General features: G+C 39.3%; 2 protein-coding genes across 2 annotated transcripts in view; one reads left to right on the top strand and one right to left on the bottom strand.

Annotated features, from left to right (window-relative positions):
• The first annotated feature begins 1,155 nt into the window (after positions 1 to 1,155).
• Positions 1,156 to 2,028, top strand: cdkn1ca (cyclin dependent kinase inhibitor 1Ca). The gene is made up of 2 exons (XM_071896193.2): positions 1,156 to 1,666; positions 1,794 to 2,028. Exons 1-2 carry the CDS (start codon positions 1,213 to 1,215, stop codon positions 1,889 to 1,891), a joined length of 552 nt encoding a protein of 183 aa, XP_071752294.1. The 5' UTR covers positions 1,156 to 1,212; the 3' UTR covers positions 1,892 to 2,028.
• Positions 2,029 to 6,125: 4,097 nt separating this feature from the next.
• Positions 6,126 to 25,459, bottom strand: part of kcnq1.1 (potassium voltage-gated channel, KQT-like subfamily, member 1.1) — a 30,423-nt gene continuing 11,089 nt past the window's right edge. The window contains exons 4-17 of the mRNA XM_071896186.2: positions 25,134 to 25,212; positions 24,932 to 25,028; positions 22,389 to 22,529; positions 21,590 to 21,700; positions 18,894 to 18,989; positions 18,554 to 18,670; positions 15,874 to 16,006; positions 12,824 to 12,880; positions 11,649 to 11,772; positions 9,123 to 9,198; positions 7,997 to 8,091; positions 7,613 to 7,659; positions 7,443 to 7,504; positions 6,126 to 6,496 (exon numbers count right to left, since the gene is read on the bottom strand). Coding sequence (XP_071752287.2) covers positions 6,227 to 6,496; positions 7,443 to 7,504; positions 7,613 to 7,659; positions 7,997 to 8,091; positions 9,123 to 9,198; positions 11,649 to 11,772; positions 12,824 to 12,880; positions 15,874 to 16,006; positions 18,554 to 18,670; positions 18,894 to 18,989; positions 21,590 to 21,700; positions 22,389 to 22,529; positions 24,932 to 25,028; positions 25,134 to 25,212 — 1,505 coding nt within the window. The 3' untranslated portion in view covers positions 6,126 to 6,226. The remainder of the gene's footprint in view (positions 6,497 to 7,442; positions 7,505 to 7,612; positions 7,660 to 7,996; positions 8,092 to 9,122; positions 9,199 to 11,648; positions 11,773 to 12,823; positions 12,881 to 15,873; positions 16,007 to 18,553; positions 18,671 to 18,893; positions 18,990 to 21,589; positions 21,701 to 22,388; positions 22,530 to 24,931; positions 25,029 to 25,133; positions 25,213 to 25,459) is intronic.

Raw genomic sequence — 25,459 nt, forward strand, 5'->3', positions numbered from 1 at the left:
TTAAAACCAGAATTTTGCTTTATCACATTGGTCATATACTGTTAATGAACTGTCATTGTTATGCCTACTGCTTTGCATATTTGGCTGTCAAAGCCATTTGTGTGGCCAAGTGAGTAGTTTCAGTAAGGGTTGATCATCTCAGTCTTAAACATGTGGCTTAATGTCAACCATGTATTCACACTTTAAGTATTTTTCACATGAAAATGACCATGTGAAGCGTTGTGAATCCAGTAATGTAGCCAAATAGTAATAATATGGAATGAATGTAACCAAATAGACATGGAAATATAGAAATTTGGGGACAGTTTAAATCCAAAAAATCTATTTAATTCTACATCTCTAGGCTATAGTCTATGAGGCTAAGTGAACTACTCTGCTTTCAATTCTTTAAAAAATGGAAGTCATTTCAGGACTTTTGAATTGCTGTATGTGACCTATTTGCAATTATAACTACATGTAAGCTGCTGATTTGATCCGCTTTTCATTTTGGACCGCAGACCAACCTTCAATCTCATTTTGGCAAGACTTTAGAAATGCCTGTAGTGATTTACTAATCACTGCTCCCCTGCAGCGGCTGAGCTGGAGTCAGTAGAATCTGGCGCCTTAACTCACTTTTTATTCAGAAACTCAACAGGAACTTACCAGTTAACTGCCACAAGATAGGCCCGTTTGCAAAAATATAATCAATATAAATAAATATTAATCGTATATCATATAGCCGATTGTTCTGCTCTTACCTTTACCACAATCATGTAAACTATCAAAATGATTAGGCTAGATTAATTTTAAAAATTCAGCTGTACCCTACTAATTTTATACAATAGGCCTACCGTTAGACGTATTATGGTAGACATGACAGTGTTGATCTATTGCTTGTTAAGGAAAATGATTTCACAGCTCAATAATCCAAAACGAAACCACGAACTTTTAACAATGGTTTCAATGGCTTTTATCACAACACGAATAAAATGAATTCCGCCCCTTCCTCTTCAAGCTATACAAAGAAGAGCTGCAGCCAATCAGCAGGCTCTGCCTATTGTATACAAACAGACCAGCGTGCGCCCTGTGGCATTTAAATAGACCCGTCCCACTGTGGCGACCAGAGACCAGCTGGGACAGAGAGACAACTAGTTCACTTGTTATACCAGAAGAAATAGGCCTACGTGTTTTTTCCGATCTCCAAAAACACAACAGGACTGTAAAGGAAAAGCCATGAGTCCCATCCGGCGCAGAGACGCGGTGTGCAGGAGTCTGTTCGGCCCGGTGGACCACGACCAGCTGAGCCGAGACTTGAAGCAGAAGCTGCGGGAAATCTCGGAGCAGGACAGCCGCCGCTGGAACTTCAACTTCCACACGGACACTCCTCTGCCTGGCAGGTATCAGTGGGAGGAGACACCCGCATGTTGCTCTGCTGCTTTCTACCAGGACTGCACTCTGGCGGAGGATGTTGTCGTCGGGTCAAACACGGAGGACAGCGACGGTCTGAGTGACTGTAGCCGGCTGCACAGCAGTGAGGAAACCCCGGCTTGTCTGGTGGAGATCAACCAGGAGAATTGCTCCAGCGTGTCCAACACACTCAAGTTCCCCGGTGAAGTGACACCCGTCCGGAGGAAGAGGACGCTCCCCAAACAGGCAGCCAAGCCCAAAAACAACGCACAGATTACAGGTAAGGCCCAAGTCAAAATAGGTTCAAATTGAGATTTTAGAGTCAGTGGCGCCAACCAGCACTTTCATTTATTATTATTTACATTAAGCGGTGAAATTAACATTTTCCTTCCTATTTTTCTTTGCAGATTTCTTCGTAAAGAGGAGAAGGACGTCAGAAACCAAGATCCTAAACCCTCTTCTCACAAGTTCCAGTGAAGCAGCTCCATGCAAAACAATAAGATGAACTATATGGCACACGGACTATTTGTATTTTTAAATTACTATGGACTAGACCAAGAACTAGTTCACTGCACCAATGGAACTTTATATTATTTTTTTAAAATATGTATCACTTTAGTGATTTGTGAAGTTAATTCTATCGATGTCAGTGGTTTATTTTATTTCTTATTTTATTTTATTTATCTTTTTATTTATGGACACGTTTATTTAATTTCCTTGCATTTTTGTTCATTGATGGTGTCAACCAAAAACACATTTGTTTATGTTGTTTATGCTTCTTGATATGCTTTTCGATCTTTTATAGCTATTCATATTTTCTAAGCAAAAACATTTGAGAAGGTTGAATAAATATTTGTTTCTATTCTATATGTTTTGCCTCTTTGTATTATTATTAGCCTAGGTAGTGAATTTCTGCTTACATTGTTTATCATACAGCCTGGGATGAACTGAGATGCAGATCAAGGCTTATAGCTGACGGCTTGTAAATGCCAAATTCTCTAAATATTGAAAAATGACTGCATTTTTTCTTGCTTTCTACCTGGGGAATTTTTATGTTTGACATATGAGTAGTGAACACAGTCAGACTTTCCATTTCCAGTGAAACACAACAATCCTGGACTTTACCTCCCATAATTCAAACGAGTTTGTTAATAGCACTGAAATGGGATGATCCCCAAACTTTGGCAGGTAATTCATCAGAACTGGGTACCTGGTCAATGTGTGGAACATTCATAAAATCTTAATTTTTTCACCAACTTTCACTTGAGTAAAATTTGACCTAAGTAGCAAGACTCCTACTTGAGGAAAATATGTCAGTTATCTTTCCACAATCAATACCCAAATTAAATCTAGCACAGGGCTTGTATGTGTATCAAGAGTTTGTGTATTACTGGGGCCAGCGGCATATAGATAGCCTGAGATAGAAAAACACTGGTTCATAATATCACATTAGAAAGTACTAAAATAATGTGTGTTTATACCAGTGGCTCTCCTCTGTGACAACATGTATCACTGTCACTCTGACAGCTCGCCCAGAGCCAAGTTTTAGAAAAAAAAATCCTTGCAGTGAACAGAGTTTCAGCTTGCCAAACCTCTGTAGTGTCAAATGACAGGTAGCCTAACCCTGTTTTACACAATACAATTTGTACCGCTGTTTATATTTTTAAAATCAATTATTAGTCATAAATTGTCATCATCTTGAGAGACTGATCTAGACTGTTGAAACCATCTAGTCAACCAGCCGCTGGGCATATATATTTGAAATTATTGGTATTTCACTGCTACTCTGCAGTCTTCATAATCTAAATTACTTTCTTTCTTATGTTGACTTTGTGGCACTGCATATAACCTAATATCAGCTGGCTAATAATAACAGTGGCCCTCTAAAGTAGCAGAAAAAAAATCAAATATACTCTAAGTTGACAATTTGAAATAAGAGTTTTGAAGTAATTACATTTTCTGGGCAGTATTGTGTCAGGCTTAAAATGATAAACTTTAATATGAGCTATGACTGTCAAATTAGCCCAATAAAGAGGCCAAATCCTAGAGAGTCGCATTTGCTGCCTCATTTCAAAGGCTGAGTCCCGGGGTTTCAACTCTAAAGAATTTCAAGAGGCCATCTGGCAGAGAGGCATGAGAGCGGGACAATGGCCACAAAGCAGAGTGTGCCATCTATTTCACCTGCAAATCAGTCTTTGTGGCTAATTGGAGCTCTCCGACCCCCCAGGCCTTTCCTCAACTTATCCCTTTTCACTTTGGCCCTTTTCATAGTCAAATCAGCCATTATCATTGACATGTGCCCAAACTAATGCTGCTACTGTTTATTCTCAGTTTGTCTTGCATCTAGTCTTGCATGTACCCATTTGCTCATATATTACTGTAGCATGGGGCTGCGTTCATATTTACACACACACACACAAAAGAAAAAGCAAACATCAAACGTCCGTTTTCAGTTGCATCAGTGCCAGGGACAATCAATGTTAAGTGTGTTATTTCTGCATTAGGAACAGATGGGCCCTATATTTGGATCCCATGGAAAGACATCCAGTTTACCAGTAAAGGAATCAATATTCAAACTCTCCCAAGGGTTTCTATTTTCCCACCCACTGCCATTGTATCAAATCCCTTAAGTATATGGAGAAATGTACCTGTATAACAAGCTGCTCAGTACATCATCAATGTATGAAGCTTTCACTAACCATGTAGTGGTGTTGATTATTGATAAGATCAATGTTGTTGAATGCATTAGAAATGTAAATTCATGTTCTGCATACTAAATAAACTACTAAAAATGTTGCCATTCAGCTATGGAAATTGCACTAATCTGCTTCCTCATGGCTTTTTTTCTGACTGGACTTACATCAAATTGTCGTAATAAGCAAGAAGTTGAACGGGGAAAGAAAGGAAAAGTAGTCACTAGGACTTGCTAGTCCAAAAATGAGTTACGTTTGCTGATACATTAACCCTTTAGGAGTTTCAGAAATCAAGGTTAGAGGGATTAAAGGGGAAATCCACCTAAAATGACTTAAGATTCATAGTAATTTTGTTGGAGGTTGAATCAGAAAATACTACGATTCTGTATATGAATAAACTGTAGCAATTTCCACTGAGATTAAAGATTTAGAAATGAAAACTCTTGTTTTTATAAACTACTAAAACAGTATAGCTATTTATATATGCGAGAGGCTTCAGTTAGTGTTACTGTCTTTTGTGTTTACCTTCTAGCTCTTCCATACAATTTGTTCATCATTGTGTTCTTTTCTTGCCCCAATCTCCAAATAGCACCAATAAAATAAACAACAAAACTTTTTAAAGCCCCTAAACCTCCGCATCATCCCTATGACAACGCTCTCCCCTCACCCACCTCCAGCTCGCCACAAAGGCCGACCACACTTAGCACACTTAAGTGGGTGGAGCCCATTGTTGTGGACACCAGAGGCAGAAGGCAGAGTGCAGATGGTCATTTGGGCCTTTTATCCACACGGCCACTTGTGTGGAGGAATGCCTGGACACCCCGTGGATGGCCAGTGGGGATGAGGTCACCATCTGCCGCCCAAAGGTCACCTGTCTAAAGAGCACGGTATTAGCCATGCTGTGGACAGTTTCCATCCCCCCAAACCGTCCCCGCCTCTGCAGTGTAAAAAGGAAAGTCTGCCTCAAGCACAAATGGTACACGTTTTTTTAGGAAATTACTAACTTGAAGGCTGATTTTACTGCATTCATGGTATTCTGTTACATCACCACATGGCCATCATGGTTGGAAAATAACAGGTGATTGTAATTAACAGGTGATTATAATCAAATGGCAGCCACAGCCGATGAGCTGTGTATATGGTAAAGCACAATATTGGTAGGAAATGCATGTGACACCATGGGAATACTATGAATATTCTCAGACGCAAAAGTAAAGCTTCCTTTTGACTGTACTGTTGATGAAATCTATATTGAAGACTCCCGCACACAACGCAAACAGCAATACATGTGATAAATTTGCAATCAGCAAAAGTTACATTTATATACAACAGCCCCTTCAGAGGAGCTTGGATTGCAGTGAAAACAACTTTTTCGATATCTATCAAACCGCCTGTGGCAACAGAGGGAAATCTCAAGTGTTTCACCCTGAGAATTACTCTAAATATTCAGCTCATTCTTGTTAGTCAGATACTCCCCACAGGGATCAGACGCTACACACTTGCTGTTTACTGCATTCATTTATTGCTATGGAATATTTCTAAACATTTGCAAAAAAGTGAAACAAAATAATCAAAACATTTGATAAAATTGAATGTTTACGAGTGGAATATGACAACTGAAAGCCTCTCCCCCAAGATGAATGCAATAAGATTTAATGTTATTTCTAAAGAATATAGTGTAGAATCACAGTACATTTTGCCATTGGCATTGGCAATGTCATTGGCATTACCCTAAATGAATTTCAAGTACAACGCACAGGAAAAAAAAAAAAAAAAAATCAATTAACAAATCCTACAGGGAAATCATTCCTAAGTGGCTTGGCACTTAAAGATTATCAAATTGATAGTGTGCAATATGCTGAGAAATCAAAATTGAATTGTCATCATTGATGTCAGTTCTCACTCTCGTATCTCCCTACACTAATGAGATATTTTATGCATTTTAACATTCAGGAAAACAGCTGTGCTGCTGGTAGTTGCACCTTTCAACATTTGCTGCTGTCATCTATCTAGGAGTAAATATAGGCTCTCCATTCCAAAGGCTGTCTTCTCCATCTTGTCCAGAAAAACTGCATCAGATTTGAATTTCATTTTATTAAGAGAAACACTTCGGAGGGGGTTGGCAGCTTTGGCACATCGGCCCCAGTTCAGGAGCTCTCGTCCTGGCTGGCGGCGGGGCTGAGGGGCGGGTGGGGGCAGGCGCCGGTGCTGGTGGTGGTGGTGGAGGAGGAGGAGGGCGGTGATGAGGACAGCTGTTCGTAGCTGGGCAGGCTGTCCTGGCTGGGGAGGACATTATAGGTTCTCACAATCCGTGGCCTCGCCCTGCCTCCCCCCTCTCCTCCACCCGCGTCCCTCTGGTCCAGCAGGCAAGCCAGGGATTCTGAGATGCGGCTCAGCGTCTGGTCCATGTGTGATATCTGTGAAGATACAGACATACACAAATAAAAGTGTTAAAAATGACCCAAGATAATGATTTGTGCAGCCAATAATGCCTTCATGCCTACATTCTGATCTACTAACCATCTTTAATAAGGAACCAGGCAGACTTTTTATCCATTTAAACTACGTGAAATATATATTTTGAGATTTGTCATCTGTACAGTTTTAAAATAGAGGCGACTATTCAAATGACTCCCTCCATGTGGTTTAGTAAGCGAGAAAGCCTTGTTTTGTGTGCGACAGAGAAAGCATGTCTTAACTTTTCAACCTGTGCCAAGTTATCCTACTGTTGTATGGTGCATGGTCTACAATATTATATTGCATAGAGGAACGCCTGAAGGAGGATGAGGAGAGTGAAGATTGAGAGGATGAAGAGGATGATGTCCAGGTCAGGGACAGAAAGCACACTGGGGAAGTGTGATACAGAATTTTGTATCATAACTACTTTGTTTTAACATTTCTCTAAAATTAAAAAAGAAAAAAGAAAGAAAAACAATCTTAACATTTCTCTTTTCCCGCTGCAGAATTTCGCAGTAGTTTCATAGTTAAATCAACAATAAATGGGGCAGCATGCCCATGCATTTCATATTCTATTACAATAGACTAAGCCTGTAAGTAAGTCAGTGTTTTTGTTACATTACCCAACACTATCCCTAATTACAGTTGTTGTTGACAGGAAAAATTGCAAGTGCATTATCATATACAGTATTTGTCTCGAGAGGGAGCTACTTGTACATAGATGTTAATTACACTTTGACAAAAGCTAACACTATGTAAGCAATAACAAAACTTTGGTCAGTTGTGAATTGTTGATCTTGTTAATTTGGTTCATAACCTACTTTCACAAACATAATATACTTTCAGAAACAGTAAACGGCGAGTGAACATCGATCTCTTTTCCTACCAACGTTGCACGATTCCTACCTTGTCCTCCATCCTGTTGAGTCTGGATCCAATGGTGTTGGTGCCTTTGTCTTTGGCTCGTTCTTAAGAGAGAGATAGCGGTCGAGTAAATAATAAGACAGGAGGATTAACACTGCTGCGTGTTGCATATAGTTAATATATTTTGACAGAACAATGGAGCGATTCAGTACCTGAGCTAGTCTGGAACAAAGTTATCTTCCCTAGAGACTGGTCCAGTCTGGGAGAAACAATGAGAGGCTCGAGTCAGAATAATGTTTATTAACATGGATCTCTCTCTCTCTCTCTCTGTCTCTCTCTCTCTCTCTGTCTCTCTCTCTCTCTCTCTCTCTCTCTCTCTCTCTCCCTCTCTCTCTCTCTCTCTCTCTCTCTCTCTTCTGTCCCCTTCTTGCTCTCACTCTCACTTGCCACCGTGATTTTTGTTTTTCATGCTTCCACACAGCCAGTCGTTCTCACCAACATCATAATCCAGCCATCCATCCATCTACCCATGCATTCATCCATTGATGCATCTACTTAATATGAAGCTGAGTTGTCATCTTGGTTGAGCAGCTCACCTTCTCTGCAGCTCCTTGATCCGCACCATGAGGTTGAGGTGACCCTGGGAGTATTGCTCAATCACGTCTCGCACATCGTACGGCTTACGAGCTTGCTACAAAAGATCAACAAAAAGCCCTGGAGCTGTTACAATAATACAAAAAATATATTTTCATCAAAAATGTTATAGGGCTGGTTTCGCGGACAGGGATTAAGCCTAGTCCTAGACTAAAGATAAAATTCAATGGAGATATCCATTGAAAAGTCCTTAGTGTAGGACTAGGCTTAATCCCTGTCCATGAAACCAGCTCTTATTGTGCCGATTCGTCTCAGTTGACCTATAGGTATCTTTCTTACACATTTTTTTAACTTGAAAAGTTCAATAGGTTATTTGTTTGAGCAGAGAATAATGTAAATGCAGTCTAATAGTTAGATAGATAGCCTCTTGTTGCTTGCTACTGTTTCAAATGGGAGTTGATGAAGTCACCTTAAAAGCATTTAAAAAAAAGAGTTAAAAATAAATGAAAAAGCTCTCTACCAGATGGCAAAGAATGTAGATAATAGAAAAATAATTAACAAATACACTATAAATATAATAACTCTAACCTTGCCATTTACTGAAACCAACTCATTTTTAATTACAGTATTAGCTCAGTGTGCATACTGTAGATGTGTTTGTCAGTTTCAACTTACAATTGTTAGTTATCACCTTCACAACTTATAATCATGAGTTCATGACTTGTGACTTGAACTTTTACCAAACTGTTCAGTTCACTCATATATGATGAGTATGATGTCACAGCTCCAAATCTGTGCAGTGCTGGTCACATGCAGGAAGAACAACATCCAAAAAGGAATAAAGGTTTGCCGCACTTATTCAGATGACTGAAGTTTCATAGAAAGTGCTCTTATGTTTTTACTAGCATAAATTATAAATAAAAACAGATCAGTCATCTGAATAAGTCTGAGCTGCAGCGAACATTTATTCTTGACTATTTCAGTCAACTTTGAATTTCAAGGCAGAAAGGAAACTTATGTGTTCAAGTTGAAATGCCTTCATATTTTTTGCAGTGTAGAGAATTCATCATTTTGCCTGTATTGGGCTTATGTAATAGGAAATAGTCTATACAATATTGTCATACTCACCTGAAATTTTTTCCTGGCCACAAAATAGCGCATCCTCTGGATGACTCTGATGGCTCTTCGGTGAGAGTCCCTCAGCCTGCATGAAAGAGTTTCACATGGCTGCTTTTAACTTCAGGAACTCTGACCTGTAGCTTCTTCTACTTGCCTTCTCCCCTTCACTTCATGAGTGAAATGGATTAAAGGGGTACAATCAATACGGGGTCACAGCTCTCACCTGGATTTATCGGGCCAGTCTATTTAGTAAGTAAAGTTTATTTCTAGAGCACATTTAAACACAGCTTGAGCTGACCAAAGTGCTGTACAAAAGAACATTAAAATACAAAGTAAAAGTAAAACACAAGGAGAAACATACCAATGACAACAATAAGCAACAACAAGGGACAAAATACAAAGTTATAGACATGACAACAGATTAAAAATGAACTGTGTATTTCATGCAAAGCGGTCCTAATAGTTATCATGCAGGTTAAATGGAAATACTGGATATCATAGAAAAAATATGATTTATATTTTATGGTGAAATGAAACCACAGATTTCTTTCACCTTATGAACAAACATCCAACAGCCATTGATCTAAACAAACAGACATGAAAATCACAAACAAATGTGTTCATGACTGTGGAGATAAACACATAGCTGGTTGACATGGCCTTTATACCCTAACTCTATCCATTTGGAAAAAAAATAGATTTATTTCAGTTCAGTGCAGCGCAGTCGCAAGGTAACAGTTCAGTCTGGATCAAAATCTTTTCCCCTTTGGCTTGTTTCCCAGTGAATGTGATCAAGGTGAACTAAACGAATAACAAAGGACGGCTAATTTTTTTGGGGGGGTCTGTGTGTTTCTGTGAAAATCATTAGCGAAAAGCCCGGAGTGGCTGTAGCGCATTTAGCCTCTATTATTATGTTGTGGGAGTTATTAAGGAGCTATTGCTTATCGGGCTTCATTACCCGGGAAAAGCAGTGAATGAGCATGTGGCGGGGAGAGCAGTTAGCTCTTTGTCAAGTCCAGTTAGGTCAAAGACTGTAGAAGAACAAGGTGTGTGTGTGTGTGTGTGTGTGTGTGTGTGTGTGTGTGTGTGTGTGTGTGTGTGTGTGTTGTGTCTTGAAAGGGGAACTTCTTGTTTTCACAGGCAATGCTATCAATTGTTTTACACAACCTGATTTCCACTAAATTTCATGAAATGAGCACAATATTTTAAAATGCATTTCTCCACCACAAAGGGATTACATGGAGGAGACGACTGGAAACAGACAGTAGTCTGACACTGGAATAGTGAAGTCTTCTTTTTCAGTCAAAGTTTTTCTTATTTACCTGTGACAAAATCCTTTCCAAATAGTTTTACCTGTCTAACCTTCACAGAAGCTTTAATTGCCTAACCCTAACCCTAACCCTAAACCCTAACCCTAACCTTAATCCTAACCTTAACTGAAGTTGTTTTACTTACCTACACTTAACAGTTTACTTACCATTTCATGTGACAGACATTTGAAAATGATCTCTCCAGTTGGTGGTATTGTCACAGTCTGCATAATTTGGGTTTCAGAGTTTGTGCTCATTTAACAAAATTTTGTGAAACTGTGTTGATTTTACAAGGGTGTGTTTGTGAGTGTGTCTGTTATCTATAGATAAATAATCAAGTCAGTGCATAAGACGCTCCATCTTGACTTGTATCAAATTTAACTTAACTGTCAAATCCCAGCACTAAGCTAGTTTTCACCTGTTTGTGACAACAGTGTGGCAGGTAGTGTCGTTAAAACTAACAACCCCCCTATTTTCCTCACTTTACCCAAACACACTGCAGTGTGCCTTCAATACCAAGCTAGATAGAGAACTGTGACTTTTATGAACCCTTCCACATCTAGAATCCATGCTGCATTTAAGATTTGGTTTTATGACGGCAAAATTGTATTTTTCCTCTCTTTAAGGTATAAGATAGACAGTTTGGAATTCATTCGGCAATGAGACCTCAGAATTGAAAGTTTTTCACATAAATTTGATAAACTTTAAGCTCTTGTTAACCAAGTTTCCTCTTGTCATGGCCTAGCATTGGATGAAAAAATGCAGTAGTATTCCATAATGGCTCAATTTAGTGAGTGGTATGATGTGGCATTGCTTTATGGGAACAGCTGGTTGAGTGTTTTGGAGTCAGTGGAGCACAGAGTGATCTTTGCCAGCAACACTGCTGCATGCAGTTCCCACTCTGCATCATTACCCCACCGTTTAGAAACAAAGTCCCATGGGACAAAACCGCCGCTCCATTTATTTCACTTACTGTACACTTACATTGAAGTTGCTTAACACTCATTTCCTCATATCAATCTCTTATTGTGCAAGTGCTTACAAGTGCTTTTCGCTAATACAGCATCATTAGACAGCAGAGACAAGAGCGTTCTGGTGTATTAGATAGGTTAATTACATACATGTTTGCCAAACTACATGCAAACATGCTCTAACATGCTCATAAAAGTACACTCACATACAGAAACACAGCATCATAGCGATGGCAGGGTTGGGCTGAACTCACTGTGACACTGTGGTGGCTGGAGTCAGCTCAGTGTCTCTCTCTGACTCCAGCTCCAGGTCGTCTGCAAAGCTGCTGTTCCTCTGGAGCGGGCCGGGGGACTGGACCTCCAGCAGGCTTCTCTTCACTGCACAGTCACACACACAACATTACTCTGCATCTAAAACATTCAATGATGCTGCTGTCTGTAAGTGTAGAATGAATTGCAGGTGGAGTCAACACATGTATTCACCATATACAGAAATATAGCTACCAGACAAAGACAGGGCCACAGAGACATACAGTATGTACACAAAATACACACACAGAGACAGCATGAACAGACACTCGAGCCGCCTCATGTCCCGCCATAATCACCACGATATCGCAAACATAACCACTTATGCTAATGAGGTTCTTAATTTAGCTAATGAATGCATTAATTAGCAAATATTCTGTCAACATAGTAAACTCTATCTTAAATCACTAAGGCATTATAGTAGTTTCAAGGAAAGCAGTTTTTCCTCATTAATATGCAAATTTATGTAGCAAGCTGTTCCAAAATCTAATCAGATCATCTAATCTACATGGGGTACCTGTGGTATGAGCATGAAGTTTCTATCATGTATTGTTCTTGAGTTATTGTGTTCACAAATATCCGTCTACACATAGACAGATGCCACCATGATGATATAATGTCCCATATACCATGTGCCATGGTGGAGGGACATAAAAATACTTCCAGGGGCCATTTAAAATTTGGTAGGGAACCATAAAGTCCGATATTAAGAAATGTTGTTTTTCCCAAACGTAACTGCCATAAATTAAGCATAACCAAAACTGAGAATGATTTGGCCAAGGGCCACATGTTTTCTCTGATTTTTCTGATAAAGATCAACCTGGCCAATAAAAATGGCAACAGTGTGTTTTGGGTTATGAATTTGGTCAAAGTTGTGTCCCAATGTGAAGCTCCTTAAGCCCCTCTGAGCAGGAACCACTAGATTAACTACAATAGCTCAAGGAGGCAGGAAAAGGTACAAACATTACAGCTTTAGTAGGCCTACTAATATTAAAACTTTTTTCAACAAATGTTCAAATCAAACCTCACATCACATATCAGCCTTTTAGTCTTTCCCAGTTTCTGACTCAGAAATAGACAAAACTACATAAAAACAGTTAGTATCAACACAAGGAGTTACCTGGAGGTGGTGAGCTGAACTGAAGGGAAGACAGTGAGGTCCAAGACTGGTGGCAATCTGAAGCACAGACACAGAGAGACACAAACATCAACATAATCCTGTATAAACCATTTTTACTGAAGCACAATAAAAAGGACAACTAAAATGAAGTGCAAATGCAAAGAATGAAATTTTAATTACAATCTCATTCATGTATTTAAGTAAATGAGGTGTTAGCATGATTATCTCCCGATAAAGAGCATGCCATGAAGGTTTTTGAGAAGGTAATAGTATTTGATAGTATTTGGACAAAAGGATGTTAAAATGGACCGTAAGAGAGGACAGTGACTGGATTGAGGATGTGTGCAGCAAGCGGACACTAACAGCAGCTCACCACATCCTCCCAGAGTGTGGGATCCTGCTAAACCGAGGAGAAAGACAGAACATTGGGGGGAAAACACAGCAAGAAAATCAGAAAATAGGCGGTCAAGTAGGATGAAAGAGGCAGAGTTAAAGGCACACATCAGAAAAGGTCAGTAGCCCATGAGACATCTATATCACTATACCCACCAGAAAGACCAGAGATAAGGGATGAGTTTGTCTCATCCCCAAATCTGTGGGGCACTATACAGCTCTACTGAGAATGAACTGAAAAGGCTGGAAAATGTGACTATGATTGAATGTTACTATGTCTACATGAAGTCTAGTAGTCTGTTAAAAGGACTGATTAACCCCCAGTCCAACTGAAGCAACCTCATATGAACACTTTACTCATACTAGAGTAAAGCGATCAACCTCAGCTGGGTTGGAATATCGAAATTTGAAGGACATGGGGTATGCTTTTGAAAATCCATTAAAAAACAATAAATTCTGCCTGATAACTCTGTGTAAACAGCTGAACACATCAGACACCTGCAATGTGTGCATCCAATCCACACATCCACACACCAGATGGCAATGTGGAAATTTAGTTAAATGATTCATCGTCAAAATAAGCATGCCACATATGTAAGATGTGCAATACAGAGCTGTAGAAATCAATTAATTTGAAATCAAAGATGCTGGGTTTAAGCTATAGAGCAAAGAGACACGCATATGATAATTGTGTGAATGGGAAAATTCTAAATTCTGTTGTTCGGTATTGAATGGAAAGCAAGGTCATTTGTCCTGTTATACATTGGTGGCAGCACTGCCATCACACATTCATCTATATTACTTTTCAGGCTACCAGTTAGTGTAAAAGAAGAGGTTTACATAACTAACCACGACAAAAAGCAAAGTCTGCTCCAAATAGATGATTACATGTTACAGACATGCAAAAAACGATCCACATTACTCTTCTTTTGATGTAAACAGATTGCCCACTACAGTATTCATCGTTATCATCATAATATAATTAAAGCACTTATCTAAAGGCAGCATTTACAAAGTGCTTCAAAGGAAGGTATAAAAACAAGCCGTAAAATAAGATAAAGGAAGTAGGAAATACAATCAAGAGAAAATAGATTAAAAGAAGAATAAATACTTATGGAAAATGAAATTGGTTATAAAACAAAACAAAACAATTGAAAGAACACAAACATTTGATATACTTGGGCTTAATGCTTTAAGCTGTTATATTGGTCAGCTTCACAGACAAAACAGGTGGCGAGCTTGAAAACAGAATAAGTTAGTTTTCACCTGTTTTGTTTTTGTTTGTTTGTGACAACAGTGTGGCAGGCAGTGTTGTTTAAACTGTCAACAGCCCCCCTATTTTCCACCCGTTACGAAAACACACTGCAGCGTGACCTCAATACCAAGCTAGATAGACAACTGTGACTTTTATGAACCCTTCCACATCTACAATCCATGCTGCATTTAAGATGTATGACAGCAAAATGGGATTTTTCCTCTCTTAGCCAATAAAATATTTGCCAATAAAAAGCCAAATATCAAAAAATATTGCAAAAGTCTAGAGAAGTGATTTAAAATATAATACTGGATTGGTGAGTCTAAGTTCCTCAGGCAGTGTGACCTGTAAATCTGTGGAGGATAAAAACGACTTTTTTCTCTCTTTACCTTCAAAAGTCACTGTCAAAAATCATTCCTACATTTCAGGCCACTGGCTTTGTGTTTGAGGATAGACTACCAAAATCCTTTGAATGAGATTTCTGGAGCTAGAGGGGCCAGAATAAGGCTATTTACCATTTTCTGTCATTGAGTTGTAAAAAGTTCTGAGACATCCAACACTCGATGGCTGCAACACAGTTCTTATGAGTGGATATGGAGTTTGGGTCTCTAGTTTTTAACGTAGGTATTGTCTGCATAGCAAAGGAAGGAGACATTATGTTTCCAAATGATGTTTCAGAATGATGTTGCCAAGTGGAAGAACATAAAGGGAGAAAGGGATGGGGCCTAGAATTGAGCCCTGAGGGACTCCACAGATGTCTGCTGAGGCGGATGAAGAATTGCCTAATATACACAGTATGTTCTATAGGAGAGGTTGGATCTGAACCAGAGATACCCACCCAGTGCTCGAGGCTTTCAGTTAAGAATGCATGATCAACAGTGTCATGCCACACTAAGGTCTTAAAGGGCTAAGATCACGCAATCTCCTGCATCTGCTGTTAAAAGATTGTCATTTTTTATATTGACATGGGTTGCATCTGTGCTATTTAGTGGGTCTAAAACCTGATTGGAATTTTTCAAAAATATGTAACAAATTAATTTCTCAAGTATATATATGTATCATTATAACGGTAGTCTATGAGAGTGTCCAGGGAGATTTTCTGAGGACGTGATTACATGGATTTATTCAGATCAGTTATTACAGCTATAAAATTAAGCGGAATACACAAACTCTGACTCCCATTAACCGTCACTGGAACAGGTCCAGGTTGTACATCTTGAAGACATGGAAGAGTCCATATTGACAGTATTTATAGAACTATTCAAGGTCCATGTAAAAGCAATAGTGAATTCTTAAACTGACTGTTCTTCCCATTTAAACAAAGTTTACCCCACTGATCAGACTGGAATGGAGCCCTACCCGCTGTGTCAGAGGTGAGTGCAGTTTGTCCCCTGTCCAGTACCTGTGCCCACGGTGCTGTACACGTCAGAGCTCAGCTCCCTCCCACTGTCAAAGACAGAATCGAATGTGATGCTGGGAATTGTGGGAGAAGTAGGACCGCTGTCAGTGCTCTTCAACTTCCTCCTCATCTTCACCTGTCCAAGAAATGCAAACATCTCAGTTCAACACAGAATTCTCAAGGAGTAGCTTGGCTATTCGTTTCACAGTTGCATGACAATGAAACATCTGAATATTGAATCCCTGAAGGCCACCGCTTGTTGTCTTGGTTAAAAATAATACATTTACTCATGTCGATCATAGCTCACATGGATATTATCATCATGTTATTGCACATTACACATCTTTTTTTCTATTTTCTGCCTAATTTTCCAGTATTTTCTCTTCTTTCAAGCAGACTCTCTCCCTAGCAACCAATTTCCCTATCACAGTATTGATGATGACAAATTCTTCACTTAAATTTGAATCATGTGATCATTCCAACCATCTGGTTTTCATTCCTTCCAATCACAATGACAATAAATACTTTGAATGATTTGACCTAGATTCTACTATCTTGAGTTATTTCCCCTCAGAGTCTGACACCTTTTTTTGCTGGGCCTCTGGGACCGGCCTAGAAGAGTGAAAGTAGCTAACTGACTGACTGACTCTCCATTGTTGAAAGTCGCGCGAGAAGTGGCGTCAAGACATACACAGTCATGGTGGTATACGTGATATCGCGTTGTTTGCACTGTCACGGTGTGTTTCTGCCCCCGGATTTCAAACTGGAAAAACATGGCGGCTCGTTTGGAAACTTTCTCTTATATTACGAAAATGGTTCACCGAAATGTGTTTCTGAAAACATTTGAGGCGAGAAATCAGCCATGCAGTTGCTGAATCTGTCTTCAATTTACATCGACAACGGTTAGTTTAAAAGTTTGTATACGAGTTTCGGGAGTTTCCAGAGGCGGCGAGTCACGCTACTACAAGCGTCCTTTCAAATCCTTGAATGAACATCTGCATAGCAACAGGTGTGTCATCGTTCACTTTATTGTCCAATCACAATTTTTTTTCCGCGGAAAACGTAGTTGTCAGGCATCGCAACCTGGGAGAGCGAGAGCGAGAGAGGGAGAAACCGAATTGAGAGAAGTTGAATTGAAATCAGTGATAGACTATTACAGGCTGAAATGATTACTATTAAACAACGTAGAAATTAATTCCCGGCAGAAATATCTCAAATATTAAACCCCATCTCGCCGCGACTGAGGCTCAGTGGACTGACTTCAATTCAGGCTACAGTCTAATTTCTAACTCCGGTGCCGGTGAATGTGCGACCTGTTGAGAGTGACTCCGGTGACTCTTCCTTGCATCCGTGTGGTGTGCACATGAGTTTGCTCTAATATATTTGAATAAATGTCTCAAAATAGACTGCAAACTTTGAGGCCCATTTTCTCAAAAACATAGTAACGTTGTATTAAACTCAAAATGTCTCCAGGGGTCAATGTGACTGAAAATGATAGAGCAGGTCAAGGCAGTACAGAACACGTATTATATTAGGGTATGAAAGCCAAGAGGAGGCCCGGCTTGCACTAGGTCTACCTAGTCTTGTTGATCTGAAATAATCAAATAATTCATATTCAACAGCCTTTCACTTTAAACTTAGTAGTCTTGCTAAAAATCAAGGTCATCTTTTGTAGTACTATAGTGAGTGCTGTCCTCCATAAATCATGACTTTTCAGTTGTGGCTCCCTTAGAAACTTTTCATAATTGTAGGAAACAAAGGTGGAAGTACCAAGTCATTTTTCCTTCACTTAAATATGCATTGACTTGACTTCCATTCATTACAGAGTACAAACATTTTAGGCTCTCTGTAAGCATTGCGTCAGAAACTGGATAATTGTAACTGTGCTGACTGATTCATCATGATTCATGCTTGACGTTGTTTATGAACTTTATTTGTATTGATTTTTTTTTGTTAAACCAATTAGTTTGAACTCTACATCCTCTCGCTCTTGTTGCATTGCATGGGAAAGATCATACGCACTGTATATAACAACGTTATCTTTTGTAACAAAGCAACTCATTAACTTTTACTTTTAGTACTCTTTCCATCCGGCCGGATGTCTATAATTGATGGAGGAGTGTCTATATTTTTACGTGAAGATCTTCAGTATAATGAGAGAGTAAACCTTGCGCTCGAATTAGATTCTGTTGAGAGTGAATCACTCTTTCTTCAGATTCCTTCCTTTTCTCACTTTGGTGGTAAAAAGTGGTAATTGGGTGGTTATACAAGCCATATGCCTCTGACAGCAGATTTGTTGGACACTATGCACCAACTCAGCAGAATTATTTAATGTATGCATCTCTTACTGACATTATTTTTACCAACTCTTTGAATAATGTGTTCAAGACTGGCATCCTGTGCTGGAGAGGCAGAAATAGACAGATTGTCAAAGTGCAGAGTGTTTGGGGAAGCTGAGTGATGATGTCACATGGGAAGCCATGCACTGTTTCAGTGATGTAAAATTAGCACATCAGTCATCTCTAGTTTCACTTCTGTTTTGAAATAAAACTAAACTAACCATTACACTAGGCTGGTTGACAAGCCATAGCAGCACTTTGTGGACAACTGAACATCTTACAACTGTTATCATAGCCAGCATGTCGTAACAGTTACAGTGGCAGCAGTAAAAATGATTGCTAACCGTCTTCTTGGGCTTGGGGCTGGACAGAGAGGACACGGGGAGGATGGGTTTCTTTCTCAAAAACATCTTGAAGGTGGCAGAATCAGGGTTTTCCACCGCAAAGACTCTCCATGACGTCTGGGAGTCCAGCAGAAAAAAAAAAGTATTAGTTCGAGAACACAGATTTTATGCCAACATGTGCACCAAACAAGTAAAAAAACAAAACCAAAGGGTTACATGAAAGGACAGTCACAATCACAACAGCAGGGCTTCAAGTTGTCTCATTCACTAGACTGTATAGTGGTTTGGTTACAATAACTCCTGGTCATTGGTGGGCTTTGTGTAGTGGCATGTGTGTCACCTGGATGAGACAGGCAGCTGCAGGTATCTGTCTGTTGAAGTGTTTCTGTCTCTGCTTCTGCTGCACCTTCAGGGCGAAGCCTGAGCCCAAGATTCCCTGTGAACAAAACCACCGAGGGATTTCTGCTCATCACGTCTGTCATTATGGTTATGTCTTTTATGCTTTAAACCAGAAATAATATGCTATTACATTAAAAGCTCTTCTGTAATAATGTGTTTTTTTAAGAAGCGCTTTCATAGATGACACTGATTTTGTCAGCCAAAGCAGAAGGGGCATTTCAGAAGCTCAGGGCCAGGGCAACAAAGGAACTGTCACCATTGGTCTTTAAAGTCACAATGAAATGAAAAATGACTTTTTCACCATAGATAATTTTCCATGTCATAATAATACACCTATAAATGCCAAAAACAATTTACAGAATTAATGTTTTCTTATATTTTTATATAAAATCCCATTACTTTTACTTCCTGGAAAATGGTGTATCTTTAGCGGTTACCTCAACTAGCCAAGCATTAATTGCAATCAGATTTGTTTTTAAATGTAGATGCAAGAAAAGCTTAACAAAAAAAGTTGGTAACATGATCCTGTGATGTGCATTTGGTCTTCATCCATAATGTGGCAGGAGAATTCTACACAGTCTAGGGCCGTTCTATGGCTTTTCAATAGAGTCAGAAGAACAGGTCATTAGTAGTCAGTAGCCAGTGCACAATAATGTAAAAGCATGTATAAAGCATTGTTAAAAACAAATCTTTGCAATGTTCCTACACTGGTAAAACATGTCTAAACATGTCTTTGTAGTATGCTGCTGTGGCTTTAGACATGAATCAAATATAACTCCTAAATTCCTGGGTACTTACTGTATTCTTAATATATGGTGTTAAAGGTCCAAAAGTCTAAATTAAATTTTTTTTTTTCTTCTATTTATATAGCACTTTTCAGAAAAACAGAGTTTGCAAAGTGCTTTACAGAAAAATTTAGAAACAGACAGAAACACAGAAGTACAATCAGTTAAAAGCCAAACCATAAAAATGTGTCTTGAGACATGATTTAAAAGTAGTAACGGATTCAGACAATCTTACAATGGGAGGCAGACTGTTCCACAGTCTAGGTGCCATTGCTGCAAAAGCTTTATCACCTTTTGACTTCAGTCTGTATGTTGGAACAGCCAAGAGACCTTGGTTGGAAGACCTAAGGGACCTTGTGGTCTGGTATGGATGAAGCAACTCAGTGATATACTCAGACAGACTACAGACTGGCCAGGGCCACAGATTATGATTTCAGTTTTGTCTGAATTAAGTTGAAGGAAACTTTGGGACATGCTCCCCTTGACTAGACAGACATGTAACACGACCAGTTTATCAGGGATTGTTTATTAGATTGCTAACAGTTGGGTGTGATAGGAAACACAACAGAGGCATGGATTATGATCAGGATCTGAACACACAACATTGTGAGTATGTGGTTTACACCCAGTGCTTAATTTGTGCCGGATCCTGCCGGAACAGGATCCGGCACCTCGCGGTTTTGGACTACCTGCATTCCGGTACCTATTTGCGTGGACCTGGCACCTGGTGGCATGAAAGTTGTTGTTTTTTTTGTCTGCCATGTAATACTTACAATAGTTAACTCTTCTTTCCTTTCCCCTCCCTTCCAAAAACCTAACTGCCTCATTTCCATATGAAGACAGGTGATTACCCTATTAGAAAGTAACAACAAGCGCATAGTAATCACTTCACACATGAGTGAGCTGCTCTGCAGAGTGTGTTATGGTAAACTTCAGACAGCGTCATGGCTAAAAGTTGAATTTGCTGTCCATATGTCCGCTGTGTGGACTATTTTGGAAAATTAGACAAGGTAAGCATGTTTTTTTTTGTTTGTAAAGGTGTTAGCATATTCTGTAATCTATCAGGTCTCTGCTGGGACAATCGAAATTCATATTTGCATAGATGACTGCGAAACAGAATTTGTTTCAGAGTGCAGACCTGTAAGTCCCATAGTTAAATATGCGGGCAATTGCACGTTATGTTGAGTGTCCAGAAATAATTGGTAATAACATGAGAATTGGTTGACGTCACTGTGGGCATTTCAAAACCAGCACGGTCCAGCTGAGTGTCGCATTTAGGTCTACAGCTGCACCACGACACGTGTTATTGCATTATTCGCTGACATTGTTTCCTACATTCAAAATCGATATCCTATGAAAGTATTTGTATTGAATATTGATGCGTAACTACTCGAACCAGAATTTCTCTGGTAAATGGTTGAAGCCATTGCAGTTTCCTTTATGTATGATTAGGATGTCTCATAGTAGCTTATGTGGGCATTTGTATGTTGTGCACAATGCAGTTATATCTTTAGTCTACTACTTGAAGGGCAGGTTTGTAAAAATTAGCATTATGTAGCCTATGCAATAATCAAATATTGTTATAGGTCCCCAGTAGTCGGAGCTCTAAGGTCATATAGTCGCTCATTTAGTAATGTTTAGGCTGTTAGGTCTACAGTAAGCTATATGGCTGCACTGAGCACCACCGTGCCTCCAATGCGCTTGTTGTCTTGATATGTTCCAGAACCTTTTCCCTCCAGACCAACTCGCGGGAACACCGACCACTTGGTGTTCCGGGACCTCATCATTTACAAATTACGCACTGATTACACCTCAGCCTGCTAAGCCTCCAGCAATTTCTCTTTCCACTTACTGCTGGCAGAGCAAAGAAGGAAATGGCAAAGACTGAGAAACAGGATGCAATGGTCTTGCCAATCCAGGTTTGTGGCACTTTGTCTCCATAGCCTATAGTGGTCACTGTCACCTTTGAAAAAAGAATGGAATTAGAATTAATGCAAGAAACTTTATCTGTAAACTTTTCTGGACAGTAATACAGTCCTACATAGTGACATTCACATGTGGACACACTGTACATGTGGAGTACAGAGGCAAGTGGTGAATAGGGTTCGATACAGATATTTTTGGATTGAAGCTGCTGATAGCCAATATTTTGCTCATTATCTTTATATTTTATCTTTTTTCAGGCAAAAAATAAATAAATACATAAATAAATAATAATGAAAAAATACAAGAAATTAGTATTTCCCTCAGATTTATCGACTTGGCAGGGTGGAAAAGCCTCTAAAACAGCATTTAGAACGTTACAACTCACTACAACTCTCCATGTTAATGTTAATAATATACTCATACACATACAATCAAAATGTGTCATTAGAATCAATTCAGGTTAAGCATCCCATAGACAACCAGTGTAATATTGATCACTTCTACAATAAGTATGTAATCAGAAAAACTGCATCATATCCATCATACCAGAGGTGGATGACAGTGACTGGATCAATTCAGACTTGATATATTGGCAAACCGATATATTGGTCTAACCATAGTGGACAAAGCACACTTTTGATTGACAAAGCCCCTGCACTCACACCTATCCTGTGTACACACACACACACACACACACACACACACACACACACACAGATTCTTACCACGCCCCACCACAGGGCATCAGCATAGCTGCCGAACTCAGTAGAGCCGCTGCTGTCCACGGCATCTTTCTCTGCCAGGTAGACAAAGTACGAGGAGAAGATCAGGCCCAGAAAGCCAATGTATAAGGTAGTGATCAGCTCCTGAAATACACATGCAAAAATGCACAACATATTTCAAACAGAATTATACAACTTTGGGATCTTTACGTATATGTATTTTTAATCATATTCCTCCATGATATAACAATGCATCAGCAGCAGAATGTAAACAGACAATGCCAGAGAAGAAAAGCTAGAATCCATACACTATATTAAAAGCTCCCAGCGATTTTAATGGCAAGGTAAGACAATGTTTCGATCTTACAGAGTTTTTTTTTGATGTGCGCACTTTTTTTCTACTTTAAACAGACAATGGCAAACATCGTCAATAATAGTTAAATACATTTTCAGGACTTGAAAAAGCATTAGGAGTACTTCATTTATCTTATCCCATAGGTGATGTGCCTGCATTTGAGCCTGTTTAAGTGGCTTGCAAAGTAAATAAGTGCATTGGAAGTAGCAGTCCAAGTTAAACCAGATTCAAAAATATTTCTGCCTCAGTCTGCTTTATGCAGCTATAAAGTAACTGTTTCTACTATAGCCTGGGTAAATACTCAATTCACTGGAGGGGAGTTGATTACATTCAGATTACCATTAAATCATTGCAAATTTATTTAAACCTGAAAGAGCTGGTCTCTCTTGGTGCGTTTAAAATAACTATGAAGTGTCTTGCGGCAGATTCAATAAGGAGCTGTGTATGATTTGCTTAAGAGATCCGTCTGGGCTTGGCCCTTGATCCTGCTTAACTGTTATTGGACTGGTGCCTTTTGAGCGCTCTTTAAGTGAATTGTGACTTTGCACTTACCTACTGTGCCATTTAAATTGTATTTACTCGCTCACGGTGCTGGATTGCTCTCTGCACTAAATTGGACTGAATTCCTGATTACTGAAATTCTACGTGTCTCGGCCCAAAACTGTCACTCTCAGATCGCTCAGAGCGTCACAGAGGAGCAGCAGATTATTCCAAACACGACCCAGGAAAGAGCCGCGGTGAGACCTACACCACACTAATGCACATCTAATGCTGGTAAAAACTCATTATTAGTGAGTTAGTGCAGTGGTTTTATCTTCTTTTTTAAATTATGCAATAATATATTGATTTGATGCTATTTGAGGTTTATATTCATTGTCACAATTTAACACTAGAATAGTTGAAAAGAGGAGACTATAATTGACCCATTTTTAAGTAGCATGCTACTTGGACCAAGCCAGGTGAGCCAAAGTTTATTTGTAGCTATTGTTGTATCGCTGGTTTTCTGTTCAGTAAATACAAACAGAGCTAGGTAAGTAGTGTTGGTGTTAAGAAGTGAAGTATTTATTCAGTTTTAGATATCCAGCTGATGCTAGCATGTTTGCTAGCATCAGCTGGATATCTAAAACTGGTACCTGTCAAGCAATAGGGGGTTAGTTTCTAAGAAAGCTGCTAGATGCACAAGGATTATCTCTCTGAATGTTAGCAGTGAGCAAAGCATAAATACGCTTTTACTCTACAGAAGACAAATTATTAGCATGTTTATCTCCAGCAAGTGGCCATGGTATAAGCAGTTTAATAAACTATGTGGTGTGCAGTTATGTAAGGGATAATGTACATAATGTAGCTCTGCTTTGCATCAGGCTCTTGATTCCCTGTTGGGGCTTATTCTGAGATAATCACCGTCTCCCTGTATATTATCCTGCTTAATACGCAGCTTCTTACCAAAGACAATCATTTGACATGAAATATTGATTTAAAATTATTTTATCATAAGCTTAAGTAATTTACAAGCTTTTGTCCAAAAAATAGTTCAGAAGGACTGCAACCACAGAAATGTAGCTGGCATCAATAGGCTACACTGTAGCAGAATAAATTCAAAGTAATAATGGAAAATCTGTTTCTAACCTTGGAGTGTTTCTCTGCAGTAACTAAGTATTAATGTATTTTTGGCGCAAAGTGTTGCTAGTTAATTTGATTAGCAATCAATAAAAACAACTGGACTTCTTGACTGTAGTTGTAGTAGTAGTAGGCAGTGGTAGTAGTACTACTAGTAGTTGTACTTAATTAATCCCAGAAGGAAAATTGCATTATCACAAAAACCATCACCAGCAACACAAAATAGAGCACAAACTCAAACAGGACAAACACAGACCAAAAATAGAACACACACACATACAAACATGTACTTCCACAAGAAGTCGCATTAGACAGTCGGGTCAGACAGAAATCCATTAACGTCATTCCACAATCTCATCACACTGGGACCAAATGACCGTTTGTACCTCTCTGAAGACTGCACAGTGATATGATTAGATGTGACACAGCGGCCTGTTATTCAGGAGTAACAGGAACTCAGAATGCGTTCCTTGGCCAATCAGAATTAAGTATAGCCGTGTAATGAAGCGTCCAGCTTACTAACCCCACTGTGTTGAACCTGAAATGTGCTATTGAACCTGGAAACGTGTTCTACCTGTCGATGGATGAAGACAACGGAGCCCAAGAGACGCCACGTCCCTCCCTGCCGATCCACATGGAGCATACGCAGGATCTGCAGGAAGCGAATCCCTCTGCAAAATAATGCATTGTTTCAACACTGCATTTACACTAAGAGAATATTGTTTTATACGCACATATACATACACACACACATAAACACTGTACACCTTACTTACCTAACAGCAGAGGTGGCAAACACCTGGCCTTTGGATCCCACTGACAGCACAATTATTGAGGCAACAACTACAATCAGGTCTGTATTGACAGAGACAGAATGGCTTTACAAAGGTATTCAGATCTATATAGAGACGCAGCACAACAAAATGGATCCTAAAGCAAGAATCAAGTGCTGTCCAACATATCAGGCCTGGAAAAGTCAAAGCAGAAAGGGAAAATATACTGTATAAGCTAGAGGGGAAACATTATGTTTAGAAACATATGTTAGGTTTCATTAGAAAACACTATATCTCCATTTTTTTTTGGGGGGGGGGGAAGTTACAAA

The sequence above is a fragment of the Centroberyx gerrardi genome, chromosome 1 (genome assembly GCF_048128805.1).
Source record: "Centroberyx gerrardi isolate f3 chromosome 1, fCenGer3.hap1.cur.20231027, whole genome shotgun sequence".
NCBI lineage: Eukaryota > Metazoa > Chordata > Actinopteri > Beryciformes > Berycidae > Centroberyx > Centroberyx gerrardi.

Coding starts and splice junctions, on each gene's coding strand:
- cdkn1ca (XM_071896193.2), top strand. CDS start 1,213: ATGAGTCCCATCCGGCGCAGAGACGCGGTGTGCAGGAGTCTGTTCGGC. Junction 1,667..1,793: donor AAACAACGCACAGATTACAG/GTAAGGCCCAAG, acceptor TTTTCTTTGCAG/ATTTCTTCGTAAAGAGGAGA.